Source organism: Hippocampus zosterae, chromosome 12 (assembly GCF_025434085.1).
Source record: "Hippocampus zosterae strain Florida chromosome 12, ASM2543408v3, whole genome shotgun sequence".
In the NCBI taxonomy this organism is placed as follows: domain Eukaryota; kingdom Metazoa; phylum Chordata; class Actinopteri; order Syngnathiformes; family Syngnathidae; genus Hippocampus; species Hippocampus zosterae.
The window spans coordinates 10,675,171-10,690,734 of NC_067462.1; the positions used below are offsets into that span (position 1 = coordinate 10,675,171).

Here is a 15,564-nt window from a genome sequence, read left to right on the forward strand (position 1 = left end):
TAACCAATGCTTTTATCTCGTATGTGTTGTCAGCGCAAAGCGATAAAAGGCCCCCTCATAAGCTTGTATTGTCACATTTTGACCGTTTTCATGTGGAGTCTTTCTGGATTTTCCAAGGCCGCTAATGTACTTCCACTTTGAGATGATTAAATTGGATCTACAGAAACATTTTTCAACAAGTGGCAGTTCATTTTCATATGACATTATAGAGGAGGCAGGAATAACGGCGCCCTCTTCTTTTATTACGTGGCTTCGGCTTTCATCGGTGAAAAGTGGTTTGAAAAAGCATCTCGGATTCGCCCAGTCGCAGTCTAAAGAAAAGCTTCAAGATGCTGTTGTGACAAACGCATTTTTAAATCACTATGCACTTTTCATGTGTCATTTCTTTGCTTTCCGGATGACATTAATGTCATATCTTTTGCTTGTCCGGTCGCGACTCTGGCACAATTTGGAGTTCAATCTGAAGTTACTGGAAAAATATACTGTTGGTGAAAAAGAAAATGAAACTTCAAACTGCAATCATTAGTTCATTGAGCGTCTGCTTTTTGCATTGCATGTGTTTTTTTTTAATGATTGTGATGACAACCACATATCATTCCATCGTCTAAACAGCAACAAAAAAATCAATCAAAGAAATGAGGAATATACAGTATGAGTAAATTTAAGCGAAATTATCTGCCAATATAACAGAAAATTCTGACTTGGCAAAACAGCTAAACATAGCTCATCCCAAAACCCCCCATGGTGTTGAAAAATTAATGTATTCATAGCACCTACTACACCTGAGGCATTACTCACTTATTTTGAATTTTCTTTCATTTCCGTCGAAACACGGCATTCTGATTAATCTTGTTTGAGTGGAATGTGAATTAAGCAGCAAAAGCCACCTGTCATCTCAGAGGGCAGCCATTTTGTCACTCGCTGTATGTGTGTGTCACGGAAAATGACATCACAATGCTCAAAGCTCAGTTAATGACCATTCACCGCTCAGCTTTCGAAGGTCAAGTGACCAAAATCGTAGAACAGCTGTATAAGTAGACTATACATCTATTTTAAAAATTGATCTGCATCCAGATTGTTTTGTGCAGCCACTCGATGAAATGAAATGGAGTAAATTCAACACCTAGGCTCCAGCACCCCCGTGACCTTTGTGAGGATAATCGGATTAGAAAATGGATGGATGGATGGATAAATTCAACACCATTTTTTTTTCTAGTGTAAGACGAAATACCTTGACAGACAAAAGCAGATTTCGAGTTGAGATATTCAAGATTTTACAATTTGTAGTGTATAGAGCTTGTCCTCATTCGGGTCATGGGTGAGCACACTGCCTGCGTGTTAAGTCAGGTGGGCGAATCACCATACTATCAGTGATCCAAGTTGTCATTAAGACATTCAATAAAAAACTGCTGATCATCAAGTGCACGACGATTATGCTGGCCAGTTGCTTCTCATGTTAATGATGTGGGAAAAGAAGTTGCCTCAATGCCTGTTGCGGTTGCACACCTAAGTTAAATGTAAATTGGCTTCATAAATGTTCAAATGTATATAGCATCAAGCACAAAGCAAACCTGAACATGACCAGAGAAGTATTCCATCAAAACTATTTTTTTTTCCTATTCGTAAATGGACTTAGCTTTAAAGTGTAAGAAGTTTTATTTGTTGGTCGTTTTATTCAAATATACACTTTTTTTAACTAAGAAAGTTAAAACCTTACTTGAAACATCGCTAGTACAGTTTAAAGTTATCTAATGCTAGCGTTCGCTTGACGTTGTAGCTTTATGGAAAAAATGACTTTACGAAATGACAACGACCAGCGCTTGAGAACGCATCGTCTTCGGCTTGTGAGAACAGGCTGTTCAGTTAGCAGAGGTGGCAGAGGTGGTCAGTGCGGGCCAATGCGGCATCTTGCGTGTAAAATGTAGACTCTAAATCATCCCTGACGTGCGTCCCGGTGTGTTTATGAGTGACCTTGTCCCGACTGGAGAGTGTGTCATTTTGTTTCGTGTGTTTAGCATTGTCTATGAAGCATGCACATACGCTTCAGGAGGGCGGCAGAATAAGGCTAAGCCAACGACAACGTATAGTAACGCACTGCACAATGGTATGCTGCAGAAGTGTATAATAAATGTCATGTATGTGCACATTGATGTCCTGTTTGGGCCTATCAGTGTCTTATAAAACAAGCACTAGCTATTGACGTGCCTGAGAATGCAACAAAGAAAATGTGATTTCATGTGAGGAGGTGTTTGGGTTTTATGAGCATAGGCGGCAGGAATCTTGGCACTTATTTCTCTCATGGAAGAAATTTACTCTTGTGCTGCCCACACAGGCAGCGTTTATTCACAATGTGAAATATTTTCCTCATTTTTTTCCAATGAATGTCTATTTTTTTTCTTTATTCTAGTCGGGCATATTTTCAATTCTACAGTGGGAATTTTAGGGCTTTCACTTAATTGGTGAGAAAATGATATATTTGCAAATAATGTGTCTTTGTCCCTCTATCTATATGCTGGCGATTTATAATGACATCAAGAACAAATAAATGGTCTACTATTATATGGCGAAAACGATTAAATTGACATTTGTATCCTCTTTTTCTGTCAAGTGTATTTGGTGGTGTAACATGCGATTTTTCAAACTTAAAATATGTGTCTTGGCTCAAGTAATTGATCCACTGACAAGAGAGCAAGAGAGATTGGGAATCACTGCTCTGGCCTAAGGAGGACACGCGCTAGATACACGTTCACAGAATACTGTTTAGTTGATGCAAGCTGCGGCTCACAAGGTAGTCGATATTACAGAGCATAGTCAATTTTTGCCAAATGATGAAGCTTAACTTTAATGTTCATTTCATGTTTGCTTTTTCTTATTTTCCAGTCAAGATTGAAGAATGACATTTACGAGCAATAAAAAGACTGCGTGTGAGAATGTTGTTGAACAAGGTCAAACACGCCCTTGCAGTGTGCTTTTTTTCAGGAAATTCACTAAAAATACACCAACGACAAAGTACATTTGGATATGGTACCAAACATTCACAGAGGAATGAAAAAAAGGAAACCATTTCGTCTCAAAGGCGGTGCTCATATTGCTTTCTGTGAAGCTTTATGAAATCAGTGAGAAAACCCATTTGAACATATTGTTTTAGCTTTGATGAATACATATTTTATTTTTCAACATGAGGCCTACTTAATTTTGTTTCACTGAGATGTAGTTGTGTTACATATATTTCCCCTTTATTTATTTATTTATTTTTTCCAACACCCAGTACAATGTAATAATCAGTGCTCCATATTTTTATGGCTGCTATATTGAGATGGGGAAAAAATGTCTCCAGTAAATACGCCCATGCATGGAAGTAACTGTAGTCTGGCCAAGGGGGGGTTACCAAAGTTGCACACTGCAGCTTGAAAATAAATAAATAAATAAAAAATTACAAATGAATGCGTGTGTCTTGAAGGGCTGATATAAATAGATGTGAAGAATGCTGAAGCTGTGCTTTTGTCTTTTGGCTTCTTGCAGTAGTCAGTTAAAGAGACACAACATCTCCTCGGAGGGCAAATCAATCCTTCGCGCATCTGTGTGCTTTTGTAAACACTCACCCCGTCTTGGCAAAGTTGGTCCAGTAGGTCATCACCACGGCACTAAGCATTACGTCATTCTTGGAGAAGTTACAGTTGAAGAGATCGGTGGGACCCACCATGGGCACGCCAAACACATATGGCACCTATGCCGCGCGCACACACACACACACACACACACACACAAACAGATGTCGGTGGGAGGGGGCCTTTTGTGTGACAGGAAACCTAAGTTTAAATGACTCGTGGCAAAATGTGATGTCACAGTGTCAGCGGAGGTAGACACGTCTTCATGCTTGATTGAGCTGAAAGTCATTTCTCTAAACTCATCTTCAGCTTGACAGGTCGCGTCTAATCATTTGGGAACTGAGATCCAGTGCGACCATGTCCTACTATTCGGAGAGCCACACGTATGCACAGACGCACACATAGTGAGTGTTATGTGCGGACTTTGAAAGTATCTGAGTGTTTAACAGGATTACAATAGTTTAGTATTTTTCATCATGGTTTTTATTTTGGTTTCACTTTTGTTTACAGTTAGTTTTAATTTGTTTTTAAAGCTGGTTTCTTAGATTTTATTGGAACTTATATATTTTTGTTAAATGCTTCATTTTACTTTAGTTTTACAATTAGTTTTAGTTTGTTTGTTTTTTTAGTCGATGGAGTTTTTGTCGAATGCAAATTGAAAAGAAGGGGCTATTAACTAATGTGGAATAAAGTGAGCTTTGTGCCTCCTGTACAGTAGGTGGCAGTATGCACCAAAGAGCTGTAATTCACCAATGAACCAAGTAGAAGAAGAAGCAGACCACGAGCATTTATGAACAGGAGTTGGGGTACAATCGAATTGGATTGGATTTCACCTTGGCAACAATGCAAAGCAACATTCTGGTTAGGATTTGCGATTTTAAATTTAAACCGATTGCCGTTTTAGGGGTTAAAACAGCTGCAGGCAGCCACCAGCATGCTTCCACAGGTCAGTAGATTGGCAAATAAGAGTTATGTGAAATGTATGCCCCTCCGTGAGTCGTCACCTTACCGTGGTGGAGGGGTTTGTGTGTCCCAATGATCCTAGAAGCTAAGTTGTCTGGGGCTTTATGCCCCTGGCAGGGTCACCCATGGCAAACAGGTTCTAGGTGAGGGGCCAGACAAAGCACAGCTCAAAAGACCCCAATGACGACAAAAATAAATGGATCTCAGTTTCCCTTGCCCGGACGCGGGTCACCGGGGCCCCCCTCTGGAGCCAGGCCTGGAGGTGGGGCTCGTTGGCAGGCGCCTGGTGGCCGGGCTTACACCCATGGGGCCCGGCCGGGCACAGCCCGAAGAGGCAACGTGGGTCCCCCTTCCCATGGGCTCACCACCCATGAGAGGGGCCAAAGGGGTCGGGTGCAATGTGAGCTGGGCGGCAGCCAAAGGCGGGGACCCTGGCGGTCCGATCCTCGGCTGCAGAAGCTAGCTCTTGGGACATGGAATGTCACCTCTCTGGCAGGGAAGGAGCCCGAGCTGGTGTGTGAGGCAGAGAATTTCCGACTGGATATAGTCGGACTTGCCTCCACACACAGCCTGGGTTCTGGTACCAGTACTCTCGAGAGGGGTTGGACTCTCTTCCACTCTGGAGTTGCTCACGGTGAGAGGCGCAGAGCAGGTGTGGGCATACTCATTGCCCCTCGGCTCAGTGCCTGTACATTGGGGTTCACACCGGTAGACGAGAGGGTTGCCTCCCTCCGCCTTCGGGTGGGTGGACGGGTCCTGACTGTTGTTTGTGCATATGCACCAAACAGCAGCTCAGCATACCCACCCTTTTTGGAGTCCTTGGAGGGTGTGCTGGAGAGTACTCCTGCTGGGGACTCCATTGTTCTGCTGGGGGACTTCAATGCTCACGTGGGCAATGACAGTGATACCTGGAGGGGCGTGATTGGGAGGAACGGCCCCCCCGATCAAAACCCGAGTGGTGTTTTGTTTTTGGACTTCTGTGCTCGCCACGGATTGTGCATAACGAACACCTTGTTCAAACATAAGGGTGTCCATATGTGCACTTGGCACCAGGACACCCTAGGCCGCAGTTCGATGATCGACTTTGTAGTTGTATCATCGGATTTGCGGCCGCATGTTCTGGACACTCGGGTGAAGAGAGGGGCGGAGCTGTCAACTGATCACCACCTGGTGGTGAGTAGGCTCCGATGGTGGGGGAAGATGCCGGTCCGTCCTGGCAGACCCAAACGTATAGTGAGGGTTTGTTGGGAGCGTCTGGCGGAATCCCCTGTCAGAAGGAGTTTCAACTCCCACCTCCGACAGAGCTTTTCCCATGTTCCGGGGGAGACGGGGGACATTGAGTCCGAGTGGACCATGTTCCGTGCCTCTATTGTTGAGGCGGCCAATCTGAGTTGTGGCCGTAAGGTGGTTGGTGCCTGTCGTGGCGGCAATCCTCGTACTCGCTGGTGGACACCAGCAGTAAGGGATGCCGTCAAGCTGAAGAAGGAGTCCTATCGAGCCTTTATGGCCTGTGGGACCCCAGAGGCAGCTGACGGGTATCGACTGGCCAAGCGGACCGCGGCTTCGGTGGTCGCCGAGGCAAAAACCCGAGCGTGGGAAGAGTTCGGTGAGGCCATGGAAGCCGACTTCCGGACGGCTTCGAGGAAATTCTGGTCCACCATCCGACGTCTCAGGAGGGGGAAGCAGTGCACCACTAACACTGTGTACAGTGGGGATGGGGCGCTGCTGACTTCGACTCGGGACGTTGTGAACCGGTGGGCAGAGTACTTCGAAGACCTCCTCAACTCCACCAACACGCCTTCCTTTGAGGAAGCAGAGCCTGGGGACTCTGAGGTGGGCTCTCCTATCTCTGTGGTTGAAGTCACCGATGTGGTTAAAAAGCTCCTCGGTGGCAAGGCCCCAGGGGTGGATGAGATCCGCCCGGAGTTCCTCAAGGCTCTGGATGTTGTGGGGCTGTCCTGGTTGACACGCCTCTACAACATAGCGTGGTCAACAGGGAGAGTGCCTCTGGATTGGCAGACCGGGGTGGTAGTCCCTCTTTTTAAAAAGGGGGACCGGAGGGTGTGTTCCAACTACAGAGGGATCACACTCCTCAGCCTCCCTGGTAAGGTCTATTCAGGGGTGCTGGAGAGGAGGGTCCGTCAGGAAGTCGAGCCTCAGATTGAGGAGGAGCAATGTGGTTTTCGTCCCGGCCGTGGAACAGTGGACCAGCTCTACACCCTTAGCAGGGTCCTTGAGGGTATGTGGGAATTCGCCCAACCAGTCTACATGTGTTTTGTGGACTTGGAGAAGGCGTTTGACCGTGTCCCTCGGGGAGTTCTGTGGGGGGTGCTTCGTGGGTATGGCGTACCGAACCCCCTGATACGGGCTGTTCGGTCACTATACCACCGATGTCAGAGTTTGGTTCGCATTGCCGGCAGTAAGTCGGAACCGTTTCCAGTGGGGGTAGGACTCCGCCAAGGCTGCCCTTTGTCGCCGATTCTGTTCATAACCTTTATGGACAGAATTTCTAGGCGCAGCCGAAGCGTTGAGGGAGTCTGTTTTGGGGGCCTCAGTATCACATCCCTGCTTTTTGCAGATGATGTGGTGCTGTTGGCTCCTTCAAACGGGGCTCTACAACTCTCACTGGAGCGTTTCGCAGCCGAGTGTGAAGCGGTTGGGATGAAAATCAGCACCTCCAAATCTGAAACCATGGTCCTCAGTCGGAAAAGGGTGGATTGCCCCCTCCGGGTCGGGGAGGAGATATTACCCCAAGTGGAAGAGTTTAAGTATCTTGGGGTCTTGTTCACGAGTGAGGGCAGGAGGGAGCGAGAGATCGACAGGCGGATCGGTGCAGCGTCTGCTGTGATGCGGACGTTGTATCGGTCTGTCGTGGTAAAGAAGGAGCTGAGCCAAAGGGCGAAGCTCTCAATTTACCGGTCGATCTACGTCCCAACCCTCATCTATGGCCACGAGCTATGGGTCGTGACCGAAAGAACGAGATCCCGGATACAAGCGGCCGAAATGAGTTTTCTCCGCAGGGTGTCCGGGCTCTCCCTTAGAGATAAGGTGAGGAGCTCGGTCATCCGGGAGGGGCTCAGAGTCGAGCCGCTTCTCCTCCACATCGAGAGGAGCCAGATGAGGTGGCTTGGGCATCTGATTCGGATGCCTCCTGAGCGCCTCCCTGGTGAGGTGTTCCGGGCATGTCCCACCGGGAGGAGACCCCAAGGAAGACCCAGGACACGCTGGAGAGACTACGTCACCCAGCTGGCTTGGGAACGCCTCGGAATCCCCCGGGGAGAGCTGGAAGAAGTAGCTAGGGAGAGGGAAGTCTGGGCTTCCCTGCTAAAGCTGTTGCCCCCGCGACCCGGCCCCGGATAAGCGGTAGATGATGGATGGATGGATGGATGGATGAAATGTATGTTCGTGTATGTGTGTGTAGAGCTTCCACCCTATGATGTAGATACACTGACATATAGTGCACCCCGTTTATCATTTTTATCACAGTGGATTTTATTATCTGTTGGACAATGACATTTTTAGAGAGGGGGGGGGGGCTGACAGACTGATGATAGCAAGATTAGCGGACCGGTGAAATTTTCTCTCGGAAATACGGTTAAAATAACATGACGGACTGACCGACGAACCATTACAGTTTGGTTCAGCTTGAAAAATTGACGGCCAGGCCACTGACGGATGACAAATAACAGACTGGCAACATTGTGTAAAATGCCAACTTCTGTTAAAGCCCAAACATGACTAAATCCAGTAATTTTAAAGATTTGCCCGCTTGCGTGTTGTAGTAAGTTACTATTTTTCCATAGAATTACAAATTTGGATGTTTCATTTTTTATACTTCATATAGTTCCAGGTAAATAAGGAATATTTACCTGGGAATATTAAAAACAGTGTGAATTAAAAAGCCTTCACGCAGGTTAGGTATAATAAGAAGCTCTTCTAAAGTCACCAAACATTCTCTGAATCTTTTAAATCTCTTTAACCATTAATCTTTTACACATCTTCAGTCTAGCGTCGACAATAAAAAAATCCAATCTCCACGTTGTGGGTTGAGCGGATGACAGTGTGCTACTGCTCACAAGAGATTTGCGGTTTGCCAGTTTTATTATCACTGTAATATATCATATTTTCCACAAGCGTGATTATTACCGCAGGCAACCATGAGCGCAACACCTCTCCTCTGTTGCTAGATTTATGTTGATCAACCACAAGTAGCAGTCAGGCACATCAGACCCCTTAGCTGCAGCTACGCTAACATTAGCATGTCCGACCCGAGAAGCGCGGTCCGTTTAATGGAGTCGTAAAAGAGAGGCGGAAGAAAGAGCTACATATTTATGAAGCTGACGAGGAAAAAAACTGTCTGTAGGGTCGGCCTTATCGGCACACTTTCAGGATTGCAGCGTGCAGGTGGGCGGGAAGAGATGCTGCCGCAGTCCATCTCCATTAGCTGCTAACATTCTGCCTTTAGATACTAAGTCTAGTATCGAGAAGACTAAGTCTTCTAAAAACATATAGTGTGTTCTTGTATAATAAATAGGTCTGGTGTGAAATAATCAGACATTGAAAATGTATGTGCTTGGTAAGTTTTGACCACAATTATTGTTCAGTTGAACTTCAATTTGGTTGGCTTACAGAGTACAACCTATGTGCTCGGTGTTCCTCCCTCAAAGTACTGCTGGTATCAAGATCATGCAATCATTGGACGGTCTCACATGTCAATCATTGTCACATTGTCTCCGCTGTCAAAAAGTGAACATGCTTCCTTAATGTATACAATTAACGGTAAAGAATATGGCTTAATACTTAGCATGATACAAGAATTGGGGCTCCAATCTTGAGTTTGCATGCTCTCTCAGAAATTGCATTGATCTTGGCTCTCGCCCTGATTTTGGGCGTGAGGCGGGGTACACCCTGGACTGGGCACATATAGACAAAAAATAATTCACACTCGTATTAACACCTATGGGATTGTAATCCCCCCAAAATCTTGGAATATTGGGGCATTATTTTTCACCAAACATTCAGTACATCTCCAAATCATAGAACATTTGACCACAAAATGTTATAACATGCGCACAAAATACTAATTTGGGGTTTAAGATCATTCCTATGAACAACTTGGATGCCGAGGTAAGCATATGGAGCATACTTTTGATAGAAATAATACCGTAGCAATACAAAGTGAATAATTCCTTGTGATGGCAAGCTTTTAAGGATATCTTTACTGCTCATCCCCGGCCTCAAATTAAATTCAACACTATCCTTAGCCATTATATTGCTCTGGCCACAGATGGTGTGTTTGATTTGCTTATCCAACTGGCCACAATGAAGCAACAGTTATTTTACTGCCACAAATTAGTATTGGGTGCCCACATTATTCCTTAGTTATTTATTGCGGTATTTTGTGGCCATAATTGAAAAATATTTCCCAAATGTCATATCTGGGACTCACAAAATAACAAAAACAGTTCAATATAAGGTGTGAACGGGGTTATCTTACCTCATCACCGTGTGCAGAGTCTGCCCAGGGGGGCGTGGCTTCGCTCTGGCAGTGATGGTAAAAGGAGTAGAAGTAGGTGGGTGAGCCGTACTGTGCGTGGAGGTCCGCCGTGGCGATTGCCGGAGCCACCCATTGGTGGTCTGTGAACAGCGCCACCAGAGTCTTCCGTCGGGTCTCGGCATTGTCACGGTCGGCCCAGTCCGTGTACATGAACCTTTGGGATAGAAACACGAAAGGTCTGCTAGTTGAGCCAATCAATTCAGGACATTATCGATCAATCATTCACCACGAAGATACATGACAGCATGGATTTTTGTGTCGGCCAGTGAACAGCTGAAAAATATGGTGCCTTCAAGTCATCAGAATTGCTCCGTTGAATGTAAACTAGTTGCCATGTCACATGCGGTTGCAGGAAACAGAAGAAACAAGCGCCATTTCCGAGTCATTTTCCGACAGTTGCTTAGCAACGCGATGGTAACAAACCACCGCTCAAAATGAGTCCTTTAGCACTCAAGCGAAAGAGACATGACGTGCTAATGTATCACGAAGCTGTTTTCCTACTCAGCCTCTTAATACATTTCAACGAACTTGAGCCAATTTAGGGACCGAGACGAACAAAAGTTAACAAGAAAATCTTATCAGAGTTATAATCAAAACTAGAAGTTAGCAATTTTCTGAAAGGCTGAAATGCTGAATGGAAAAAATATCAAGACATGGAATGATTTTGATTGATATTGAAAAATATGGAGAAAGATTGAGAAATATAGAATGATGTGAAATGTTATCGAATGTAATAAATGCTTTTTCAAATGTGTCATTGGCAATCAATGTGTAATATTGTTGTTTAAAAGCCTACCTTAAAACCCTATCCTTAGTTTAAACCCCTACTTGAAAATCTCACCTGAACCCTTGTCTAAAACTCTCCTTTGAAACCCTAACCCTAATTTGTAACCCTTCTTACAATACCTACTTTGAAACGCTAACTATAGTGTTTTTAACGCTTATTAGAAACTCTAACCCAGATTTAAAACCCTACTTTGAAACCCAAACCCTTGTTCAAAGCTCGACCTTGAAACCTTCACCATAGTTTAAAACCCTACTTTGAAACGCAAATGCTACTTTAAATGCAAGAATACTTTAAAACCTTAGGTCACACATTCCCACATCTGAATTATTTATTTCTACCTTGTAAAACATTAACTGTCCTTTGAAAAATGTAAAACGGCAACATTACGACTTAAAAACATTCTGCAAACATTTTTACCTGATACTCTCTCTGAGCGTGTCGCGGCCCTCCGGGTATCCATACAGACTATCCACAAAGTCCGACACAGCAAAGTCGAAGTCCTCGGCCGTGACGCCGTCTTCGGAGTCCACGATGCCCTCCACGAACTTCACCCCCTCGCCCTGATTCACCCCCAACATCACGTCGTAGTTGAGGAACTCCCCCTGCTCCATCAGGATCTGCGGGTCGTCCGGTATCACATCCCCGTCAATCACCGGCGCGAAAGCCGTGTGGTACTTGGCCGGCGTGACGTGCTGCTCCACGAGCTCCCTGTAGCTGCGGCCCTGGAGGCAGGCCACCAGTTGGGTGCTGTCGTCGATGCCGCAGCCCACCCGCTCCCCCAGCTGTCGCGCGTACTTGCTGGGCTGGTAGTTGACAGCCCAACTGGCTAAAGCGCTGCCGCTCTGGATGATGGCCCTGTGAAACAAATCTGAAGCAGACAGGAAGACAAATTGTAATCACGCTGAGAGGAGGAGGTGTGTGTATTATTATTGTATTTAGAATTTAAACTGTGGGGTGATGAATAGCACTCTGGAAAATGTCTGCCACATAGCTGTCACGTTTAGAGTTTGAATATTGTCTCTGGCTACTATCCATCATTGTATTTTATTTTATTATTTATTTATTTTTTTATTTTTTTATTTTTTTTAACTGTTACTTCTTGAACTAAAAGAATGTGGCTAACATGGTGACTGCAGCTTTAGTTTTTTACTCACCCTCGGAGTAGTGAGACAAAGTGAGGAGACTAACGCAAGAAGCGCCGGCTCCGGATCCAAACACGGTCACCCTGTTCGGGTCTCCTCCGAAGGCCGCGATGTTCTCCTTGACCCAGCGCAAAGCTTGGATCTGGTCCAGTAGGCCATAGTTGCCCTTGGCGGCCTGGTCCCCCGTGCTCAGAAATCCTGCGGAGGGACACATTGTGTCAACACACCGCGTGTATCATCATATTCAATAATGTACAGAATTTGCGCTGAAGGTGTGTAGCTGCTTGGAATGTAACCCAGGTTCGAAACCCAAACCATTTTTTTCAAATCCTTATTTGAAAGCCTAATCTAGCTTGCACCCTTAACCCATGCTGGATCGTGTCATTTGAAAACATCAAGCTGGCTAGACACAATCACCCTATTCTGTCTTAAGATGAAATCTTTGCTTGACACCATATCTCCTTCTTGAAACCCCAATTTCAATCCCATACACTCGCTTGAAACCCTAATTATGGACCTTGACTTGCAGCTCTAAAGCAAGCTTGAAGCCCTGTTTTGGAACTTTAAACCTTTCTTGTGACCCCAATTTGAAACCCTTTACAAGTCTACCTTGAACCCCAAATCTTTGCTTCAATCTTAACTTAAAACCCTAATACTAAACCCTAATTTAAAATCTAACCCTGGCTTCAAACCCTAATCTCAGCCAAATTTGGAAGCCAAGCGCTGTCCTGAAACTGTTCTTATGAACCCTAACTTCTAACCCTCACCTGACCTTGAAGGCCTTACTCTTACATTTTGTTTGAAACCGTAACTCTGTCTTGAAACTCTTAATTTGCATATATATCTCTCGGCTTTTAAGCCATCCCTCAGGCTAGCTAGCTTCCACCATTGGACACTATTTCAACACTCTGCTTTTAAAGAATCTCATCTGTGCAGAAGCTCAGTCAGTGCCATGAGAGAGGAATGAATGAGAGAAAAAAAAACTGAAACTCATAAATTTTATAACCCACACCAGTAATCCTCTCAAACAAGGAGCATATTAATGACCAATTAAAGACGGTTTCCCTTTTTGGGTCGCTTTGAATCTTCTGTATGCGTTCACACAAAAATCTGGGTCGGCATTAGAATTTTGTAAGACTGTTCAAGATATGCTCGAGTTCCTGCCAAATACGATTAGGAAGAGGAGAAAGAAACTGCGTGATTTGCATCCGCCGGCTCACCTCACACATCCAACAAGTTTGATGAACGGGTGAAGACGCCGCCACCCGTGATGGAGGATGATGATGATGAACATGATCTTAATGGAGGTGATGTAAACACAGAAGACGCAGATGATTAAAACACAAACGGGATCGTTCTGGTCGGCCTGAATAGTCATTAAAATTCCAGCCAATCAACAAACTTAATGAACCATTTTTTTGGGGGGGAGGGGAGTGTTGGTATACATCCATGAAGAAGCAGCAGATTTGTGTCATTTGTTAAAACCGATGAGCCTCTCCTCAGCTCAAATCATGGACCAGGCGATGAGAAGGCCTGCTTGGAATGGGCTTTACATAATTCTTTTGACAAATGAACCGCCATTAGGAGGATCTAACAATCCTGAAAACTCATTCAGTTTTGCAAACCCCACGGTTGGGTCTCAGGGGCAGGAAAGTCCAGACTATACCTTCTCCAGAGACTTCCAGTCTTTGTGAAGAGTCCTGAGGTTTGTTGTTTAATTAATATGGGCCAGCCCCCCCCCCTTAGTTTTCACCAAGCAATATTCTTTCAAAACTAAATGAGTGCAATCCTTCACCTAAATATTTTAGAAGAAATTAGAGTAAATGCGAAGTGAGACTGCAACATTTTTTAAGATTCTAGCCCCGCTCAATCCCTTAATGTGTCCCATCTCCAAATGGGATGTGCCCAAACACCTGCCCCAGTTCCTCTCGATGCGGACGTGCAGCGGCATTAGTTTTAATCCATCGCAGATGACCGAGCTTCTCACCTTATCTCTAAGGGAGACCACAGACACTCTTATTTCGGCTGCTTGTGTCCGCAATTTTGCTGGCTCGGTCATGACCCACAACCCGTGATCATAGGTGAGAGACGGGCAAATCAAGAGCTTCACCTTTTCAACTCCCATTTTCATCACAACAGACCGATAGAGAGAGTCTGCACCTCAGCACAAGCTGCGCCAATCTGCCTGTCGATCACCCGCTCGACTCTTCCCTCACTTGTGAAAAAGAGCCCAAGAAACTTGAACGAGGAGCTCCTCCCCAACAGGGAAAGCACTGCACCCTTTTCCCGTTGAGAAAGATTTAGAAGAGATTTCGAAGTGCTGATTTTCATGCAACCAATCACAATTTCACAATGACTAAGTGAATTTTGAATTGAAACGATAGCATCGCGAAAAATGGGTGACACCATTTGTGAAGCTTTTGTAAAACCATGCCATCCAACATGGGCGGAACATGGGATCAATGTTTCATGATCGTTGAAGAAATCCTCAAAGGCCCAGTCAACGTTACATGACACTGTAATTTCATGTTGGGGTTTTTTTGTTGAATATTTTAATTGTAAAAACCACAGCCACAGTCATTGGGCTTGAACATCTTCGCAAAGATATGCGCCTCCACCTTGGGCAAAATTATCTTCATGATTTGCATGTGGAACTGCTCTCAAAGCTGGAATATATAATATGGTTTTTAATCATTTAAGGAAACTGAGCACATAACTGCTTCTTGCATACATTTTTTAACTACATATTTAATACCAATTCAGGGGAAAATGATTACTAATCACTAATGAGAAAACATGCTGCGTCAGCTCGCAAACCTTGTGAACACATTGGAGAAGTAGTGGGCGCTATGGCATCATCATTATTCATGGGAATAACGGTGAAATGTATGATTACTTTTGAAAAAGAAATGACTGTGCTCGCGCAAAAGTATACAATGTAACCTATCTGCTTACAGTATACGCTCAGTACCTCACATAAAAATGATGCCAGTCGTGTTTTGCTTTTAAATTATTATTATTTGTGTTTTATCAATGCGGTCAGGATTACATCATATTCAATCAATGGAGGCTTTGTGCACTAACCCGTCAAGTTAACACATTGCAACATGTGTCGTACAAGACAAGATTAATTAATATTAGGATGGCTCATTTAGCTTTATGACAGGTGCATTATAGCATTAATAAGATATGAAAACCTTTATTTGTCTCATTGATTGTATTACATTAGAGTCATGCGTCAGCATTTTGACATTGGGCTAAATTTGGTGGGCAGGCTGGGTTGCTAGGGAATATTTTTCAATTGATTCCATTCAATTTAATACTATATTTGTTGTATTAATTGAACATGTTTGTAAAATCACTTAATCAATTGTGTGTATGATATGTTCAGGTATGTACGTGCTGACCTTTCTGCTTGTCTGCAGCTTTTTCAGTCCAATTCCCACCCCTAAAAAAAATTAGCTCCGCTCATCCGGTTTAATTCTCATTCAGCAAGTGTGCAATGTT

The 15,564-nt window shown here is 44.5% G+C and overlaps 1 protein-coding gene across 3 annotated transcripts in view; it reads right to left on the reverse strand.

Annotated features, from left to right (window-relative positions):
- LOC127611119 (neuroligin-4, X-linked-like) overlaps positions 1-15,564 on the reverse strand; it is a 273,291-nt gene that overhangs the window by 233,850 nt on the left and 23,877 nt on the right. For all 3 annotated transcript variants that reach the window (XR_007965239.1, XM_052081454.1, XM_052081453.1), the window contains 4 exons: positions 12,070-12,255; positions 11,333-11,783; positions 10,069-10,282; positions 3,603-3,727 (listed from right to left, as the gene is read on the reverse strand). Coding sequence is in view for 2 of the 3 variants with exons in the window: in XM_052081454.1 (XP_051937414.1) it covers positions 3,603-3,727; positions 10,069-10,282; positions 11,333-11,783; positions 12,070-12,255 (976 nt within the window). In the remaining variant the exon portion in view is untranslated. The remainder of the gene's footprint in view (positions 1-3,602; positions 3,728-10,068; positions 10,283-11,332; positions 11,784-12,069; positions 12,256-15,564) is intronic.